This window comes from Asterias rubens, chromosome 15 (assembly GCF_902459465.1).
Source record: "Asterias rubens chromosome 15, eAstRub1.3, whole genome shotgun sequence".
Taxonomy (NCBI): domain Eukaryota; kingdom Metazoa; phylum Echinodermata; class Asteroidea; order Forcipulatida; family Asteriidae; genus Asterias; species Asterias rubens.
The window spans coordinates 14,425,703-14,442,405 of NC_047076.1; the positions used below are offsets into that span (position 1 = coordinate 14,425,703).

The 16,703-nt window shown below is 41.7% G+C and overlaps 1 protein-coding gene across 1 annotated transcript in view; it reads left to right on the top strand.

Annotated features, from left to right (window-relative positions):
* The window catches only part of LOC117300167 (GATOR complex protein MIOS-A-like), a 30,736-nt gene that overhangs the window by 2,738 nt on the left and 11,295 nt on the right, over positions 1–16,703 (top strand). The window contains exons 4-14 of the mRNA XM_033783886.1: positions 1,128–1,319; positions 2,151–2,220; positions 2,707–2,796; positions 5,924–6,025; positions 6,791–6,927; positions 7,361–7,484; positions 9,620–9,655; positions 13,144–13,262; positions 14,453–14,587; positions 15,046–15,127; positions 15,941–16,112. Of these exons, the coding sequence (XP_033639777.1) occupies positions 1,128–1,319; positions 2,151–2,220; positions 2,707–2,796; positions 5,924–6,025; positions 6,791–6,927; positions 7,361–7,484; positions 9,620–9,655; positions 13,144–13,262; positions 14,453–14,587; positions 15,046–15,127; positions 15,941–16,112 (1,259 nt within the window). The remainder of the gene's footprint in view (positions 1–1,127; positions 1,320–2,150; positions 2,221–2,706; positions 2,797–5,923; positions 6,026–6,790; positions 6,928–7,360; positions 7,485–9,619; positions 9,656–13,143; positions 13,263–14,452; positions 14,588–15,045; positions 15,128–15,940; positions 16,113–16,703) is intronic.

The following is a 16,703-nucleotide window of genomic DNA, read 5'->3' on the forward strand; positions in this document are numbered from 1 at the left end:
TCAATGGGGTAAACTCACAAGTTTGACCAGCAATCTTTGTGTATGACTCAATTCTGGTGGCAAAGTCGTCAGGGTATGGTGTGTACATGGCCGAGCGGAAAATAGCACCAAATTCAAGCTCTACCGGTTGTGACACTTGTGTCCCTGAGCAGACACTTAACTATAATTGCTTCTCTCCACCCAGGGGTAAATGGGTACCTGTGAGGGCAGAGATGGTTCTTGTGATTGATTTAGCCGAGTAGCGCATGTTTGTTGCACAAGGCTGTATACTCCCTAATCAGCTGAGATAGTTAAAGGATTGATTTAAGGCGCAGTGACCAGGGGTAATAATTTGAAGCGCTTTGGGACACCCTTTGGGAGTGAAAAAGTGTTATATAAAAACTTAATATTATTATTATTCTATATTGGTTAGATTCTTAAGGCCTTTTCACACAATTGACTTTTGATCCGTGTCAAAACTTATCCAGATAGGGTCCATGTTGACTCTGTAAATCAACACGGTTACAATTACAAACTGCTGCGTTTTTATGCTAGTTTCTGTGTTACACGTCTAACTTTTGATCTGTTATGTGCAAAAGTTTCACACTGCAAGGTCTCACGGATCAAAGTGGGACGCGTCGTAACGCAACATAGTGCATCTTGGTGCGTGTGACGCGTAGTGATGCTTTGCAGCGATTTTTTTACAATGCTCATTTCCTTAATGTGCTTAACAACTATTGCACCTTGTAAAATCAAAACCAGTCGAAAATTAACCCGGATCGAGATATCTCAACCCACCTGCCGAGCAGGGTTGGTCTCAACACAATTAAAGCACTCTATCCAGACTGACACCATATTGAAAAGTTGTAGTGTGAAAAGGTCAGTCCACATTATCAGGATCATTTCTGTGTCCAACACCAAGATTTGTTTGTATTGTGAAAAGTCATGATATATGTGTCCTTTTAGCAAGAAACTTGTGAATCTGTCAACCTGTTTCAAAATGATGTATTTACTGGTACAGGTAAGCTCTGCATGTAATATTACTAATCAGAATGGTAGTACTCAGTCATCTTACTCTTGTTTTCTATTTTCATGTAAAAACTCAAAAAATAAGAAAGATTTATGATATTTGTCTTTGTTTTTGTCAGTGTTTTTGCTGGTGTCCTAAGCAGTCGTCTGATGACATACTAGCGGTTGGCTTATCAAGCGGTAAGGTCATCTTGACTGCCTTTTTGGTAGACCCTACCTCCTCTCAGATGGGCTTAGTAGGGACTGAATTCCCAGTTAAGCACAACAAGATGTGTACTAGTCTGGCCTGGAACACTGTGGAACCCAAATTGGTGAGTGGTAACCTTTATGGCACAATAAATATGGTCAATTCACATAGTGTTTCATTTGTGATCGTGAAGAGTATTACAAAATATTGGCTTTAAAACATTCATGATGCAGCGTTTGTCTGCTGACGTATAAATAACTTTGCAAATGAAAGCAGTTTAAGAGTCTTGTTGTTGTGTTTGAGAACTAATCATTGAATGGTTAAACTTGCTGACATTACCTATTTACCTTTATACCAAACTGATGCTGGTGTGATACAATGTTTGCTTTACTGCTCACAAATATTTTCATAGTGTAAAGCAATATTTGTGTCAATGACAGCTATTGTTCTTAAAGTTTGTTCGGTCGTTCTTCCTCTCTTATTTTAACTGTGCCAGTTTCCTTGTAATAATGTTAAAGATGACAACAAAAACACATCCAAAGAGGAGTTTTCTTTCCTGTAGGCCTACCAAAGACAAGATCAGAATACAGATCTTCAACCCGAATTATTCAAATTCAAATGGGGAATTGCCCGTTAAAAAGCGATTGAATTTGTTCAGCAAAATGAAATTCTTAACAATCAAAACAATAAAAAAAAAAAAAATTTAAAAAAATGTATTTTACTTTATTATGTTTGTTTCCCCTGTTGCCCCTCCTGCAAAACATTTGTTGCATGCTGTTTTTGGGGTCCATTAGTTTTGTACAACTCCAGGGGCAAATGGCACCCTCGGTATTGCTCCAGGTGCCATTTTTCCCCTCGGATGTACAAAACACCATGGTATGTGTCACCCAAGAAACACTGCACCAGGAAACATATCTGACCTATTATAAATATTAGTATTTCTGTTTCTCTTCAGTTAGCTGCTGGTTTTGATAGATACAGAACTGACTATTGCATGGCTGTCTATGATGTTAGTGTACAAATAAGTAAGTCAAATCAATAGGAGACTTTGGAACGCTAGGTGGCAGCAGACTTACCAGGTAAAAGTCCATTGCCTACGTAGTTCTGAGCATGCGCACATTACCGAGAACAATGGATTTTACCCCCTGCCACCAAGCGTCCCGAAAGTCTCCCATTGCGATTATTCAGCTGTTTTGTGTATGATATATAAATGCAAAACCAGTGTGACAAATACATGTACAAACTCTGTAGGTAGACATGACACCATGCAAGACCTGTAAAATGGAACTCATATGATAGCTTTTAAAAAAATGTAGGAATGTGGTTTCATTAGTTTCAGCGCTTTTAATGTTGCGAAATGAAAATGAAGCAGTTTTAGTTTTTTTCAACCTAAAGGCTATACTTGCTATTTAAAAATAATGCCTTACTGTTTTTTGTTTTTAAATCAATGGATGGGTTCAAGCTTTTGATATTTCTTTTTCTATTATTTATTTTGTTGAACTGCATTATAGCTGGAACTGGCTCGACAACATCTTCAGAGAAGTCTCGTTTTGTATCCAATAATACCCCTCAATCTGCCTTCCGGCCTGTTAGTGAGATGGGTAAGTAGCTCTACATCATGTAATGTGGACTAGGCCTGTACTCTAAAGGAGCCCCCTACTCTGGAGTAGGCCTACTCCAAACTGGAAGCTGCGTAGTGAACTTCTCTAGACTAGGTGTCTGCTTCAGACTAGGTGTCTTCTTCAGACTGGGGTTCCTACTTCAGACTAGGTGTCTGCTTCAGACTAGGTGTCTTCTTCAGACTGGGGTGCCTACTTCAGACTAGGTGTCTGCTTCAGACTGGGGTGCCTACTTCAGACTGGGGTGCCTACTTCAGACTAGGTGTCTTCTTCAGACTGGGGTGCCTACTTCAGACTAGGTGTCTGCTTCAGACTAGGTGTCTTCTTCAGACTGGGGTTCCTACTTCAGACTAGGTGTCTGCTTCAGACTGGGGTGCCTACTTCAGACTAGGTGTCTGCTTCAGACTAGGTGTCTTCTTCAGACTGGGGTGCCTACTTCAGACTAGGTGTCTGCTTCAGACTGGGGTGCCTACTTTGGGGCTTCTCCAGAGTAGGGGCCCCAATCTGGCATTGGCACCATACTCTAGAGTAGACATAGAGCTAATATATATGTATTGACTAGAGCGCTAACTTGCACTGCGTTTAGAAGCAACCCTGGGTGCAGACATGATTGATGTGGTGCGTGACTACGATATCACATGGCTGCACAAATTTTGCATTCAGCATGATCGCTTACGCAACTGCCCTTTCACGTACTCTGGAGTAGGTCCCAGACTGGAGTTGGCCCCACACTAGAGTTAATTGTAGGCTCCACTCTGGAGTTGGCCCCACTCTGGAGTAGTCACCCTACTCTGGAGTAGCATCCACTCTGGAGTAGGCCCCACTCTGAAGTAGGCACCCTACTCTGGAATAGGCACCCTACTCTGGAGTTGGCCCCACTCTGGAGTAGGCCCCTCTGTGGAGTAGGCATCCTACTATGGAGTAGGCCCCACTCTGGAGTAGGCCCCACGCTGAAGAAGGCACCGTACTCTGGAGTAGTCACCCTACTCTGGAGTAGTCACCCTACTCTGGAGTAGCATCCACTCTGGAGTAGGCCCCTCTGTGGAGTAGGCACCCTACTCTGGAGTAGTCACCCTACTCTAGAGTAGGCCCCACTCTGGAGTTGGCCCCACTCTGGTGTAGGCACCCTACTCTGGAGTAGGCACCCTACTCTGGAGTAGGCACCCTACTCTGGAGTTGGCCCCACTCTAGAGTAGTCACCCTACTCTGGAGTAGGCCCCACTCTGGAGTAGGCCCCACTCTGGAGTAGGCCCCACTCTGAAGAAGGCACCGTACTCTGGAGTAGGCACCCTACTCTGGAGTAGGCACCGTACTCTGGAGTAGCATCCACTCCCACTCTGGAGTAGGCCCCTCTGTGGAGTAGGCACCCTACTCTGGAGTAGGCACCCTACTCTAGAGTAGGCCCCACTATGGAGTAGGCCCCACTCTGGAGTAGGCACCCTACTCTGGAGTAGGCTCCACTCTGGAGTAGGCCCCTCTGTGGAGTAGAACCCACTCTGGAGTTGGCCCCACTCTGGAGAAGTCACCCTACTCTGGAGTAGGCACCGTACTCTGGAGTAGCATCCACTCCCACTCTGGAGTAGGCCCCTCTGTGGAGTAGGCACCCTACTCTGGAGTAGGCACCCTACTCTGGAGTAGGCACCCTACTCTGGAGTAGGCACCCTACTCTGGAGTTGGCCCCACTCTGGAGTAGTCACCCTACTCTGGAGTAGGCCCCACTCTGGAGTAGGCCCCTCTGTGGAGTAGGCACTCTACTCTGGAGTAGGCACCCTACTCTAGAGTAGGCCCCACTCTGGAGTAGGCCCCACTCTGGAGTAGTCACCCTACTCTGGAGTAGGCACCCTACTCTGAAGTAGGCACCCTACTCTGGAGTAGGCCCCACTCTGGAGTAGGCACCCCACTCTGGAGTAGGCTCCACTCTGGAGTAGGCCCTACTCTGGAGTAGGCCCCACTCTGGAGTAGTCACCCTACTCTGGAGTAGGCCCCACTCTGGAGTAGGCCCCTCTGTGGAGTAGGCACCCTACTCTGGAGTAGGCACCCTACTCTGGAGTAGGCACCCTACTCTGGAGTAGGCACCCTACTCTGGAGTTGGCCCCACTCTGGAGTAGTCACCCTACTCTGGAGTAGGCCCCACTCTGGAGTAGGCCCCTCTGTGGAGTAGGCACCCTACTCTGGAGTAGGCACCCTACTCTAGAGTAGGCCCCACTCTGGAGTAGGCCCCACTCTGGAGTAGTCACCCTACTCTGGAGTAGGCGCCCTACTCTGAAGTAGGCACCCTACTCTGGAGTAGGCCCCACTCTGGAGTAGGCACCCCACTCTGGAGTAGGCACCCCACTCTGGAGTAGGCTCCACTCTGGAGTAGGCCCTACTCTGGAGTAGGCCCCACTCTGGAGTAGTCACCCTACTCTGGAGTAGGCCCCACTCTGGAGTAGGCACCCTACTCTGGAGTTGGCCCCACTCTGGAGTAGTCACCCTACTCTGGAGTAGGCCCCACTCTGGAGTAGGCCCCTCTGTGGAGTAGAACCCACTCTGGAGTTGGCCCCACTCTGGAGAAGTCACCCTACTCTGGAGTAGGCACCCTACTCTGGAGTTGGCCCCACTCTGGAGTAGTCACCCTACTCTGGAGTAGGCCCCACTCTGGAGTAGGCCCCTCTGTGGAGTAGAACCCACTCTGGAGTAGAACCCACTCTGGAGTAGGCTCCACTCTGGAGTAGGCTCCACTCTGGAGTAGACCCCACTCTGGAGTAGTCACCCTACTCTGGAGTAGGCCCCACTCTGGAGTAGGCCCCTCTGTGGAGTAGAACCCACTCTGGAGTAGCACCACTCTGGAGTATACCCCACTCTGGAGTAGCACCACTCTGGAGCAGGGCCCACTCTGGAGTAGGCTCCACTCTGGAGCAGGGCCCACTCTGGAGTAGCATTCCTTCTGGATTAGGCTCTACTCTGGAGTAGGCCAGACTCTGGAGTAGCACCCACTCTGGTAAAGGCACAAAACTCTGGAGTAGGTACCCTACTCTTGAGTAGGCCTTACTCTGGAGTAGGTTTCTACATCCATCAGTGAACTCTTGATTGCTTATTATAATAATCCATGTTTTTGTTGTTTACACAGTCCAAGCAGAAGCACTGAACTCCATGGCATGGTTACCTCATCAACCCCAATGCATTGTAGCTGGTGTGAGCAATAAGAACCTTCGTATCTTTGATATTAGAGGTAAGATCATTTTAAATTTTGTTTCCAAATGTTGAGTATCTTTAAAGGAAAATCACCGAATTGGTTTTGCTGGCAGTGTGAGCACTTTATGTAATCCACTATATACATCAACTGACAAACCTGTAGCAGTTTGAGATCGATCAGCCATCTGGGTCACGAGAGAATAGTGAAAAACGATTGCAAATTTTGCATTGCAATATAAAATTTCAGACAGAAATATTTCAAGGGATGTTTTCTACTATCATCATTATTAGACTGTGTAAGTTTAATGTAAATCTGTGATCTCACCATTTTTGTTTCTTACCAATTCTGTAACATTCCTTTAAGCAGAATAAAAGAAAGTATAAGTTGCTTAAGTAGAGTGAAGTAAAAACAAAAAGAGTTTCATTCAGGACAGTTATTTAGAAGATTTAGATCTTCATTTCTTTTGAGAGAATTTAATTAATTGTTTTGCTTCCCCCAAAAAGATTTTATTATATTAGTTCGCTGAATTATAAATATTTTGTCCTTTGATTGCAGTGAAAATCAAATGAGGGTTTTCAATTTGTTACAATTATTATGGTGGAGATTTTTTTTAAAGTTAACATTTCATTCACTTGTTCATGAAACAAATACACAATAATGTGGTAGATTAATACCAGTGTCATAATTTGAAGGTTTACATGTTCTTTTTGCATATATTTTTGTGTGATATTGAATTTGTGTTGATCATGAGACATGCCTTACAAACATTGTTACTGATGAGTTGCAATATTTTGTTTCTAGATACAACAAGTTATAAGAGTGCGACAGCAACCAAGGCAGTGTATGGATTGACAGCAGATCCAGTAGTAGAGTATCGTCTAGCATCATATTATGAATCACAGGTTCATATCTGGGACAGGAGACACTTTGATAAACCAATATCCTTTAATATGATAGGTTTGAAAGAAAGGTATTGACCCAATTTACCTGACGTTATCGTCAGAATAATCTTGGATGCGCCATATTGGTGGGCAATGTCACTGTGTGCGTTATTCAGTGATGTGTACACAAACCAATTGACCACTAACGTGGTGAGCTTGGCACAGTCACTGCGTGTGATGTGCGTGCAAGAGGTCAATAGCGAGATGTATTGAGGACGTACTGTCTTTAGTCTACCTTAGACTGCGTGTTGCGTGCTTCATGTATGCGTTTGGACGCGCATACGGTTTGCCCTACAAGATGGCGACTTTCATAGCCACAAAGGGGGGTATTCAACTTGGTCTATTGTTGTTTGTGCTGTTAGATGTGTGATTCATGGATAATGCTTTAACATGTACATGTACCCACAACTCCTTAACTGTTGATATATACGTATTAACAATTACTGAACCACGGCCTATTGTTAAGCTAGCTTGGAGTCCATCCCGCTATGGGTTACTAGCCTCATTGGCCAGAGACAGCTCCGTTGTCAAGCTATACAATGTCCAACATGTTGGTAAGTTCTCTAAAGTCTTTCTACACATACTTTTAGAAACTACAGTATAATTATCTGATATAAGTAAAGAAATTATTGGCTTATTTGACATGATTTATTACTCAATGTTCCTGGTTATATATTGGACTAAACTAAGATTAAAGGGCTGGAGAAAATGATCGACTCAGGACATCGTCGATTCACTCAAGGTTTTACAGTTTACAATTGTTGCATGCTGTGACAGGCTCCATGGCGTTTGTACATCAGAGGGGGAAAATGGCACCCGAGGCAAAGTCAAATGACAGTGTGCAACAATTGTTTTGTTATACCTTTGTTACATGTTTATTCCTATCCTCAAAGTTCTCTTGACATCTTCAAACATTATTACAACGGTGAATGCATAGTTTATCAAGCAGACGAATAGTTGTTCAAATAAGAAATTATTCTTCACTGTTCCCACGAACCCGCAGCCGTTTCGTACTAGGCGCTGGAAATCGACAAATGGTAGGAACGATCAAGGTGATGTACACCACGGTTAACATCACTCATGTTACCCTACGCGCTATGCAGCCATGGTACTAGCCCTGGAGGCCTTGTTACCCTACGCGCTATGCAGCCATGGTACTAGCCCTGGAGGCCTTGTTACCCTACGCGCTATGCAGCCATGGTACTAGCCCTGGAGGCCTTGTTACCCTACGCGCTATGCAGCCATGGTACTAGCCCTGGTGGCCTTGTTACCCTACGCGCTATGCAGCCATGGTACTAGCCCTGGAGGCCTTGTTACCCTACGCGCTATGCAGCCATGGTACTAGCCCTGGCGGCCTTGTTACCCTACGCGCTATGCAGCCATGGTACTAGCCCTGGAGGCCTTGTTACCCTACGCGCTATGCAGCCATGGTACTAGCCCTGGTGGCCTTGTTACCCTACGCGCTATGCAGCCATGGTACTAGCCCTGGTGGCCTTGTTACCCTACGCGCTATACAGCCATGGTACTAGCCCTGGTGGCCTTGTTACCCTACGCGCTATACAGCCATGGTACTAGCCCTGGAGGCCTTGTTACCCTACGCGCTATGCAGCCATGGTACTAGCCCTGGCGGCCTTGTTACCCTACGCGCTATACAGCCATGGTACTAGCCCTGGTGGCCTTGTTACCCTACGCGCTATACAGCCATGGTACTAGCCCTGGAGGCCTTGTTACCCTACGCGCTATACAGCCATGGTACTAGCCCTGGCGACCTTGTTACCCTACGCGCTATGCAGCCATGGTACTAGCCCTGGAGGCCTTGTTACCCTACGCGCTATGCAGCCATGGTACTAGCCCTGGCGACCTTACACTTTCGCATTGTACTACAGTGACATCCTGGATATCAGGGTCCATTTCTGGGGCGGAAAATTTTCAAAGCTTCATTATCAAATCTTACCTGTCAGAAACCACTAATTTCAACAGATTCACATTCCATGGCAGCATATATTTTTCTGCGGTGGGTTTTGATCGTCATATATTCTAAACAATCCGTCATTTTCATGAAACAATGCAGCTCCCAGCGTTAAGGAATTCCCATTTGTGTTCGTACTCTCACAGTCTGCCGTGTGTACGCAAGATGCATGGCACGTAGATATTGCGTTGCGTTTGTGTGTTAAGGCTGTGCAGCAGTCAAGATACGGTGACCAAGAATTCATGCGTCTTGCATCTTGCGTCATGCACGCGAAAGTGTATGAGTAGGCACAGCAGCAGACAACACTGTGAGAAAGCGAAAGGGAATTTTTTTACGTTGGGAGCTGCATTATTTCACGAGAATTACGGATTTTTGAAGAATATATGACGACCAAAACCCACCGCAGAAAAATGTATGCCCCCATAGAATGTGAATCTGTTGTAATAAGTGGCTTGTTGCAGGTAAGATTTAAGTTATAAGGCTTTAAAAATATAGGGCTACCATGGTACATGCGTGTTTGTTGCACGTCACGTGATTGGTACTCGACCAATCAAACTTCACAATTTGTTACCGGGATATACCAATACTGTATGATATTATATACTGTACTTTTGCAATAGTTTTATGCATGTTTGCTCTTAGATATTCTGGATTCTTGCACTGTGTATTTGTAGTGTAAACAGTTAATGTCATTAAATGTTGAATGTCTATCCCCAACAGATAGTGAAGTTGAACACACTGAACGTCATCTTCAACGTAAGTTTATAGCAGTATATGAGTTTATAGCAGTATGAGTACCAGGGCCCAATGCCTTGGCAACTCAGAATTCTCTATTTATTGTCAACTTCTGAGCTCTAAATTTGATTTAATGCCAATAATTGTTTAGCATTTTCCAATGTTAACCAGTTTCCAAACCCTTAAGTGCATGATCAGGTGCGATAATTTGAAATGTTGATTAGGGAATTATACGACACCTGGGGTGGATTGCACCAAGCGGTCTCAAACCGGTCTGTGCGCTATAGCCGGCTAACTTGAGACGCGGTTAGACAGTCTTTAATTATAGACCGATTGCAATAGCACGGTCTATAATTATAGCCAGTCTTAAATCTTTAGCCCGCTCTGAGCTGGCTATAATCGGTCTTTGTTTTGGTTTTTAAACCATACCCTGAGACAGTGCCACTGTGTTTCACTGCCCTTATTTGCATTTTTATGCACAACTTTACTAATAAAATTTTAGAAATGGATTACACCCATTAGAGGCATTATGATGATGATCAGTGTATTGTAAATATATGTTCCCAAGAGTTGATATTCGATGATTTAAACCAAAGCAATAAGAACAATGCTGTTTAACTAGTGCTGTAGATGTGCTAAGTATTATGGGACATTTGTTCGTATTGCATTACTTTCGCGGACTTATCTAAGACCGGCTTATTGCAACAGGCTTAATGACTGACTAAGCTAAGACCGTCTAAGGCAGATAAGCTGGCTATAACTGACTGGTCTTAGACCGCTGACTAAGACCGTTTTATTGCAATCCGCCCCTGATTAGGGGCAAGCTTTTGCTTGGTTACGTATAAGAAACACCCATACACAATTCTGTATGGCACAAGGGTTACCTGGTACCAGGGTTTGCTCATCCTGGAGATTGCTAAACAAAAGCTTGCCCCTAATCACATGGCGTAGCAACTGTCTCGATAGTCTGAGGAATTTAAATTTAAAGGGTGCATTGTAACTAAGCAAGTCATTGTATCAGACATTCAAATTTTACTTGCAAATGGCTTGCTGTGAGAGGGGTTACGGTTTCTCTATAGCCTTTCTACACATACTAGGAATCTCTGAGTTAACACTCCTATATAAATCTGTTCATCATAAAACTGCTATCGACACAGACCAGTATCAACTCAAACCACAGGACGAAATCATCATCAATCTCGTTTACCCACCCATCAACCAATAAGGACGGCTACAAATGTTTCCTTTGTTCCAAGAACTCTCGTTGAATGGAACCGCCTACCAGTATGTATAAGAGAAGCTCCTTCAATAGACTCATTCAAAACTAGGCTAGATAAAATCCAAATGACCACTTTCATAAGAGGAGCTCATCACCAACTTATGTCCACTTGCCACACCACCTGTGAGGTAGTATTGGACAGATACAGATAATAATGATCTGATTTACATATGTATGTATTGCAGCTAGTAGAGCTGGAGAGGTATCTATGTTTGCTTGGCATCCAACATGTGAGATAGTATTGGACAGATACAGATAATAATGATCTGATTTACATGTATGCATTGCAGCTAGTAGAGCAAGAGAAGTATCTATGTTTGCTTGGCATCCAACATGTGAGGTAGTATTGGACAGATACAGATAATAATGATCTGATTTACATATGTATGTATTGCAGCTAGTAGAGCAAGAGAGGTATCTATGTTTGCTTGGCATCCAACATGTGAGGTAGTATTGGACAGATACAGATAATAATGATCTGATTTACATGTATGTATTGCAGCTAGTAGAGCAAGAGAGGTATCTATGTTTGCTTGGCATCCAACATGTGAGATAGTATTGGACAGATACAGATAATAATGATCTGATTTACATGTATGTATTGCAGCTAGTAGAGCAAGAGAGGTATCTATGTTTGCTTGGCATCCAACATGTGAGAATCGTGTTCTAATGATCTGATTTACATGTATGTATTGCAGCTAGTAGAGCAAGAGAGGTATCTATGTTTGCTTGGCATCCAACATGTGAGAATCGTGTTCTAATGATCTGATTTACATGTATGTATTGCAGCTAGTAGAGCAAGAGAGGTATCTATGTTTGCTTGGCATCCAACATGTGAGAATCGTGTTCTAATGATCTGATTTACATGTATGTATTGCAGCTAGTAGAGCTAGAGAGGTATCTATGTTTGCTTGGCATCCAACATGTGAGGTAGTATTGGACAGATACAGATAATAATGATCTGATTTACATGTATGTATTGCAGCTAGTAGAGCTAGAGAGGTACATGTATCTATGTTTGCTTGGCATCCAACATGTGAGAATCGTGTTCTAATGATCTGATTTACATGTATGTATTGCAGCTAGTAGAGCTAGAGAGGTATCTATGTTTGCTTGTCATCCAACATGTGAGAATCGTGTTCTAATGATCTGATTTACATGTATGTATTGCAGCTAGTAGAGCAAGAGAGGTATCTATGTTTGCTTGGCATCCAACATGTGAGGTAGTATTGGACAGATACAGATAATAATGATCTGATTTACATGTATGTATTGCAGCTAGTAGAGCAAGAGAGGTATCTATGTTTGCTTGGCATCCAACATGTGAGAATCGTGTTCTAATGATCTGATTTACATGTATGTGTTGCAGCTAGTAGAGCTAGAGAGGTATCTATGTTTGCTTGGCATCCAACATGTGAGGTAGTATTGGACAGATACAGATAATAATGATCTGATTTACATGTATGTATTGCAGCTAGTAGAGCAAGAGAGGTATCTATGTTTGCTTGGCATCCAACATGTGAGAATCGTGTTCTAATGATCTGATTTACATGTATGTATTGCAGCTAGTAGAGCTAGAGAGGTATCTATGTTTGCTTGGCATCCAACATGTGAGAATCGTGTTCTAATGATCTGATTTACATGTATGTATTGCAGCTAGTAGAGCAAGAGAGGTATCTATGTTTGCTTGGCATCCAACATGTGAGAATCGTGTTCTAATGATCTGATTTACATGTATGTATTGCAGATAGTAGAGCAAGAGAGGTATCTATGTTTGCTTGGCATCCAACATGTGAGATAGTATTGGACAGATACAGATAATAATGATGTGATTTACATGTATGTATTGCAGCTAGTAGAGCAAGAGAGGTATCTATGTTTGCTTGGCATCCAACATGTGAGAATCGTGTTCTAATGATCTGATTTACATGTATGTATTGCAGCTAGTAGAGCTAGAGAGGTATCTATGTTTGCTTGTCATCCAACATGTGAGAATCGTGTTCTAATGATCTGATTTACATGTATGTATTGCAGCTAGTAGAGCTAGAGAGGTATCTATGTTTGCTTGGCATCCAACATGTGAGAATCGTGTTCTAATGATCTGATTTACATGTATGTATTGCAGCTAGTAGAGCTAGAGAGGTATCTATGTTTGCTTGGCATCCAACATGTGAGGTAGTATTGGACAGATACAGATAATAATGATCTGATTTACATGTATGTATTGCAGCTAGTAGAGCTAGAGAGGTATCTATGTTTGCTTGGCATCCAACATGTGAGAATCGTGTTTTAACTGTCACACCTACTGGCACATTTAGAGATGTTACTATCCAGGATCGAATATCATTGGTGAGTTGTTTACTCCATTGGTGAGTTGTTTGCTCCTGGGACCAATTTCATAGAGTTGCTTAAGCAAACAAATTGCTCGCTTATTTTACACATGTTAATGGCCAATATATGCCATATATACATGGCTTGTAACGGGTATTTAGCTGCAGTTAACTTAGCATAACAATTGAGTAATCTGATTTTACTAAAGCAAGGATATTGTTGCTTCAGCAAAATTTTGTGCTTAAGCAGCTCCATGAAATTGGGCTCTGTCCATTCCGCTGATAATGGGCTAGGTTTAATTATTATTATTATTATTATTATTTATTCAGCCATAATGGTTAGTTTGACTTAGTTTGGATAGACAATTTAAACTTGTGGCGGGTTTTTGTTGAGTGGTCAATTGCACTCAATTCAAGCGCTGGTGTTTCTGATCAGCATACTGTAGTGTGGGTTCAAGTCTTGGTTTTGACACTTATGACATTATTACTTCATCTTTCGGATGGAACTTAAAGCTGAAGGTCCTGTTGGATGTGTAATTCTTATAACAGAACTGAGTAACACTTAGTTTCTGGCAATGGCTGCTGAATGGCGTTGCAGCACCTTGTAAAACCTTATAGTGTGGTACCTAAATCAGCCTCATAATTCAAAATTTAAAATGTTTCTTTGGGTTCAAGCACCTTGAGTACCTTTTGTAAGATGCATACAAATGCATACACTATAGCATTTTAGTTATATTTTACTGTCAGTCATTTGTTAGATGCACACATAATGCATACACTATAGCATTTTAGTTATATTTTACTGTCAGTCTTTTGTTAGATGCATACATAATGCATACACTATAGCATTTTAGTTATATTTTACTGTCAGTCTTTTGTTAGATGCATACATAATGCATACACTATAGCATTTTAGTTATATTTTACTGTCAGTCTTTTGTTAGATGCATACATAATGCATACACTATAGCATTTTAGTTATATTTGACTGTCAATCTTTTGTAACTCAATGATTGATGAGACCTACAAACAAAGTAGTGAGAACACATTGTGATGGTATTATGTGTCTTTTAGATTGATACATATTTTGGATGTGTTTTATTAATGTAGATGGTATCCCCTCAATCTACTTGTATGCTGGCATCAGGCAGGAGTCTGTTATGTGTCTTTTAGATTGATACATATTTTGGATATGTTTTATTAATGTAGACGGTATCCCCTCAATCTACATGTATGTTAGCATCAGGCAGGAATCTGCTACTAGTCACTCCAGCCAAGAGTCATCAAGTCAAAGATATCTCAGCTCAGATGAAACAAAGAGCTATAGATGGATATGGATTACAGGTATTTCCATAATAAGAAAGGCCCTCTAGCCTTGAGTTTCTTATTGGTTATATGCCCAAGCACTCTCTTAATTAAGGTTATTCTGATGGCATCTTAACATTATTGAATGTGGTAACATTACTTTGGAAAACATGCAGCAATGGTATTTTGAGAGTCTATCAGTTTTACATATGAACAAGACACAAAAGCCTATTCAGAGGTATGAAATATGTCATATGCTGATAAAATTGATCCCTAAAGCATGAATTCCTGGAAATGGTTGTAAATGTAGCATACTGGTAAAACTTACATTTATAGTTTCTAAGATTAATAACTTTGCTTATTTATTCTTTTTGTTTAATTCTAAACTCGTACCCCTGATAACTGTACATTGTAGCTTTATCCCTTCTTATCCATTTACTGTGCTTCCATTCTGTCATAGTTTTAATTTATACATTGTTTGTGAATTCTATTTGCAGAAATTATTAATTAAGAATGGTGATCTGGTGGGAGACTCAGAAGAAGAGGTCCAACTTCAGAAGTTTTGGAGATGGCTTGATCATATTCTTTTGAAGTTGACATAATGATATACTTTGTTGTCATTTGTGAATCTTTAGTTGTTTAATTTCCCAATGTAGTGGCAATGGTCCATGTACCATGACACATTGTTCAAGTAAACTTGTCAACGATTACTAAAGAAATATCAAGCAACATTGCAACACTTTGAATGATTGTGTATGGAGTTAGTTTAACAGCCATTGCAAAAGGGAGACTTTTAAATGGTCCTTTTCACAGTATTGCGCATGCTCAGACCTACACACGTGATACTGAAGAGCTGCAAAAAAGGATTGTTAAGTCGGCTGCCGCCAGCGTCTCAGAAGATCTACCTCTGATCTGGACCATGATGTTGTTTTTGTAAAATTTTCTTTGAAAAAAAGAGACAGCTTAAGTTTATGTGCTCCTCCAATAACATTTAATTGTAGTAAGCCTTTATTGTTTTTAATTCTTAGAAATTAGTAAAACAAGGTAAATTAATGACCAGAAGCATCTCAGAAATCAGTCAAACAGGTATACTGTACATCGTTTGCTCTGAGTGACTAGTGACAATAGTATTTTGGATTCCAACCCAGATTCTTATCCGCTTGTTATGTTGGCTTTTTTGTGATGCTCTACAATTCTCCACAGCCATTCTATGTATGGTTGAGCTAAATTGCTCTATTAATATTGTGTAGAACCTTATCAGCTACAGATTGCAACCTGATAGTGGTTGAAATTATCTACTGAAGTACTTATTACATGTAGTAGCAATATTGACTGATAGTATTGATGTATGTTTCACATGTTGAAGAAAAGCTTCCTTAACATTTAGATCACGAATCATGGCATTGCAAAAAGAAGACAGAGCTACTTCCAAAGGATGGATTAAAAGCTATGGCGTCAAATCACTCATCAAATGTGAAGATGGACTCAAAAGTGTCATTGAGTCAATAGATTGGAAAGGAGTGGACTGGTATTCAGAGTCTAATGTTTTTAGGAGTAAAGAAAGGTGAGTAGTGTGATAAAGTATTTTTATTTGATAAAGTCAAAGATTGACTTGGCATGTAGAAAAGTTGAATGTGATGTCACAAGTTGCCATATGTTGAGTGACTGGTGTCGATGACATCACTATCCTCTGCTAGTGTTGTACATGTTTGTCATTTTTGTGACTGCCCAACTTGATAGACACAGATAAATAATGTCATGCTGTTCAGCTAAATCAAGGTCATCATCGCAAAGGATAAGACAAAGGAATGTTACTTTCTTTGTTTGGCTACCATCAATAATTCTGTATCAAAGTCAACACTAAATAGTAAAATGGCCTTGAATGTCGGAGCTTTAAATGACCTTCACAGGGAGTATCGTTGAACATATTTTAAGGTTTTGCAGTCACACTTGATTTACATTGTTGTGTTATTCTAGCTGGTAACTTTGTTCAGATCTGCTAAACTTAACAGTCCTCACCAATGCTGGTTTGTAAAACCAGCCTTAGTTTGCTTTGGTTAAAGGCACTGGACACCTTTGGTAATTGCCAAAGACCAGAATTCTCACTCTTTACATACAAGTCTAGGTTAAAGGCACTGGACACCTTTGGTAATTG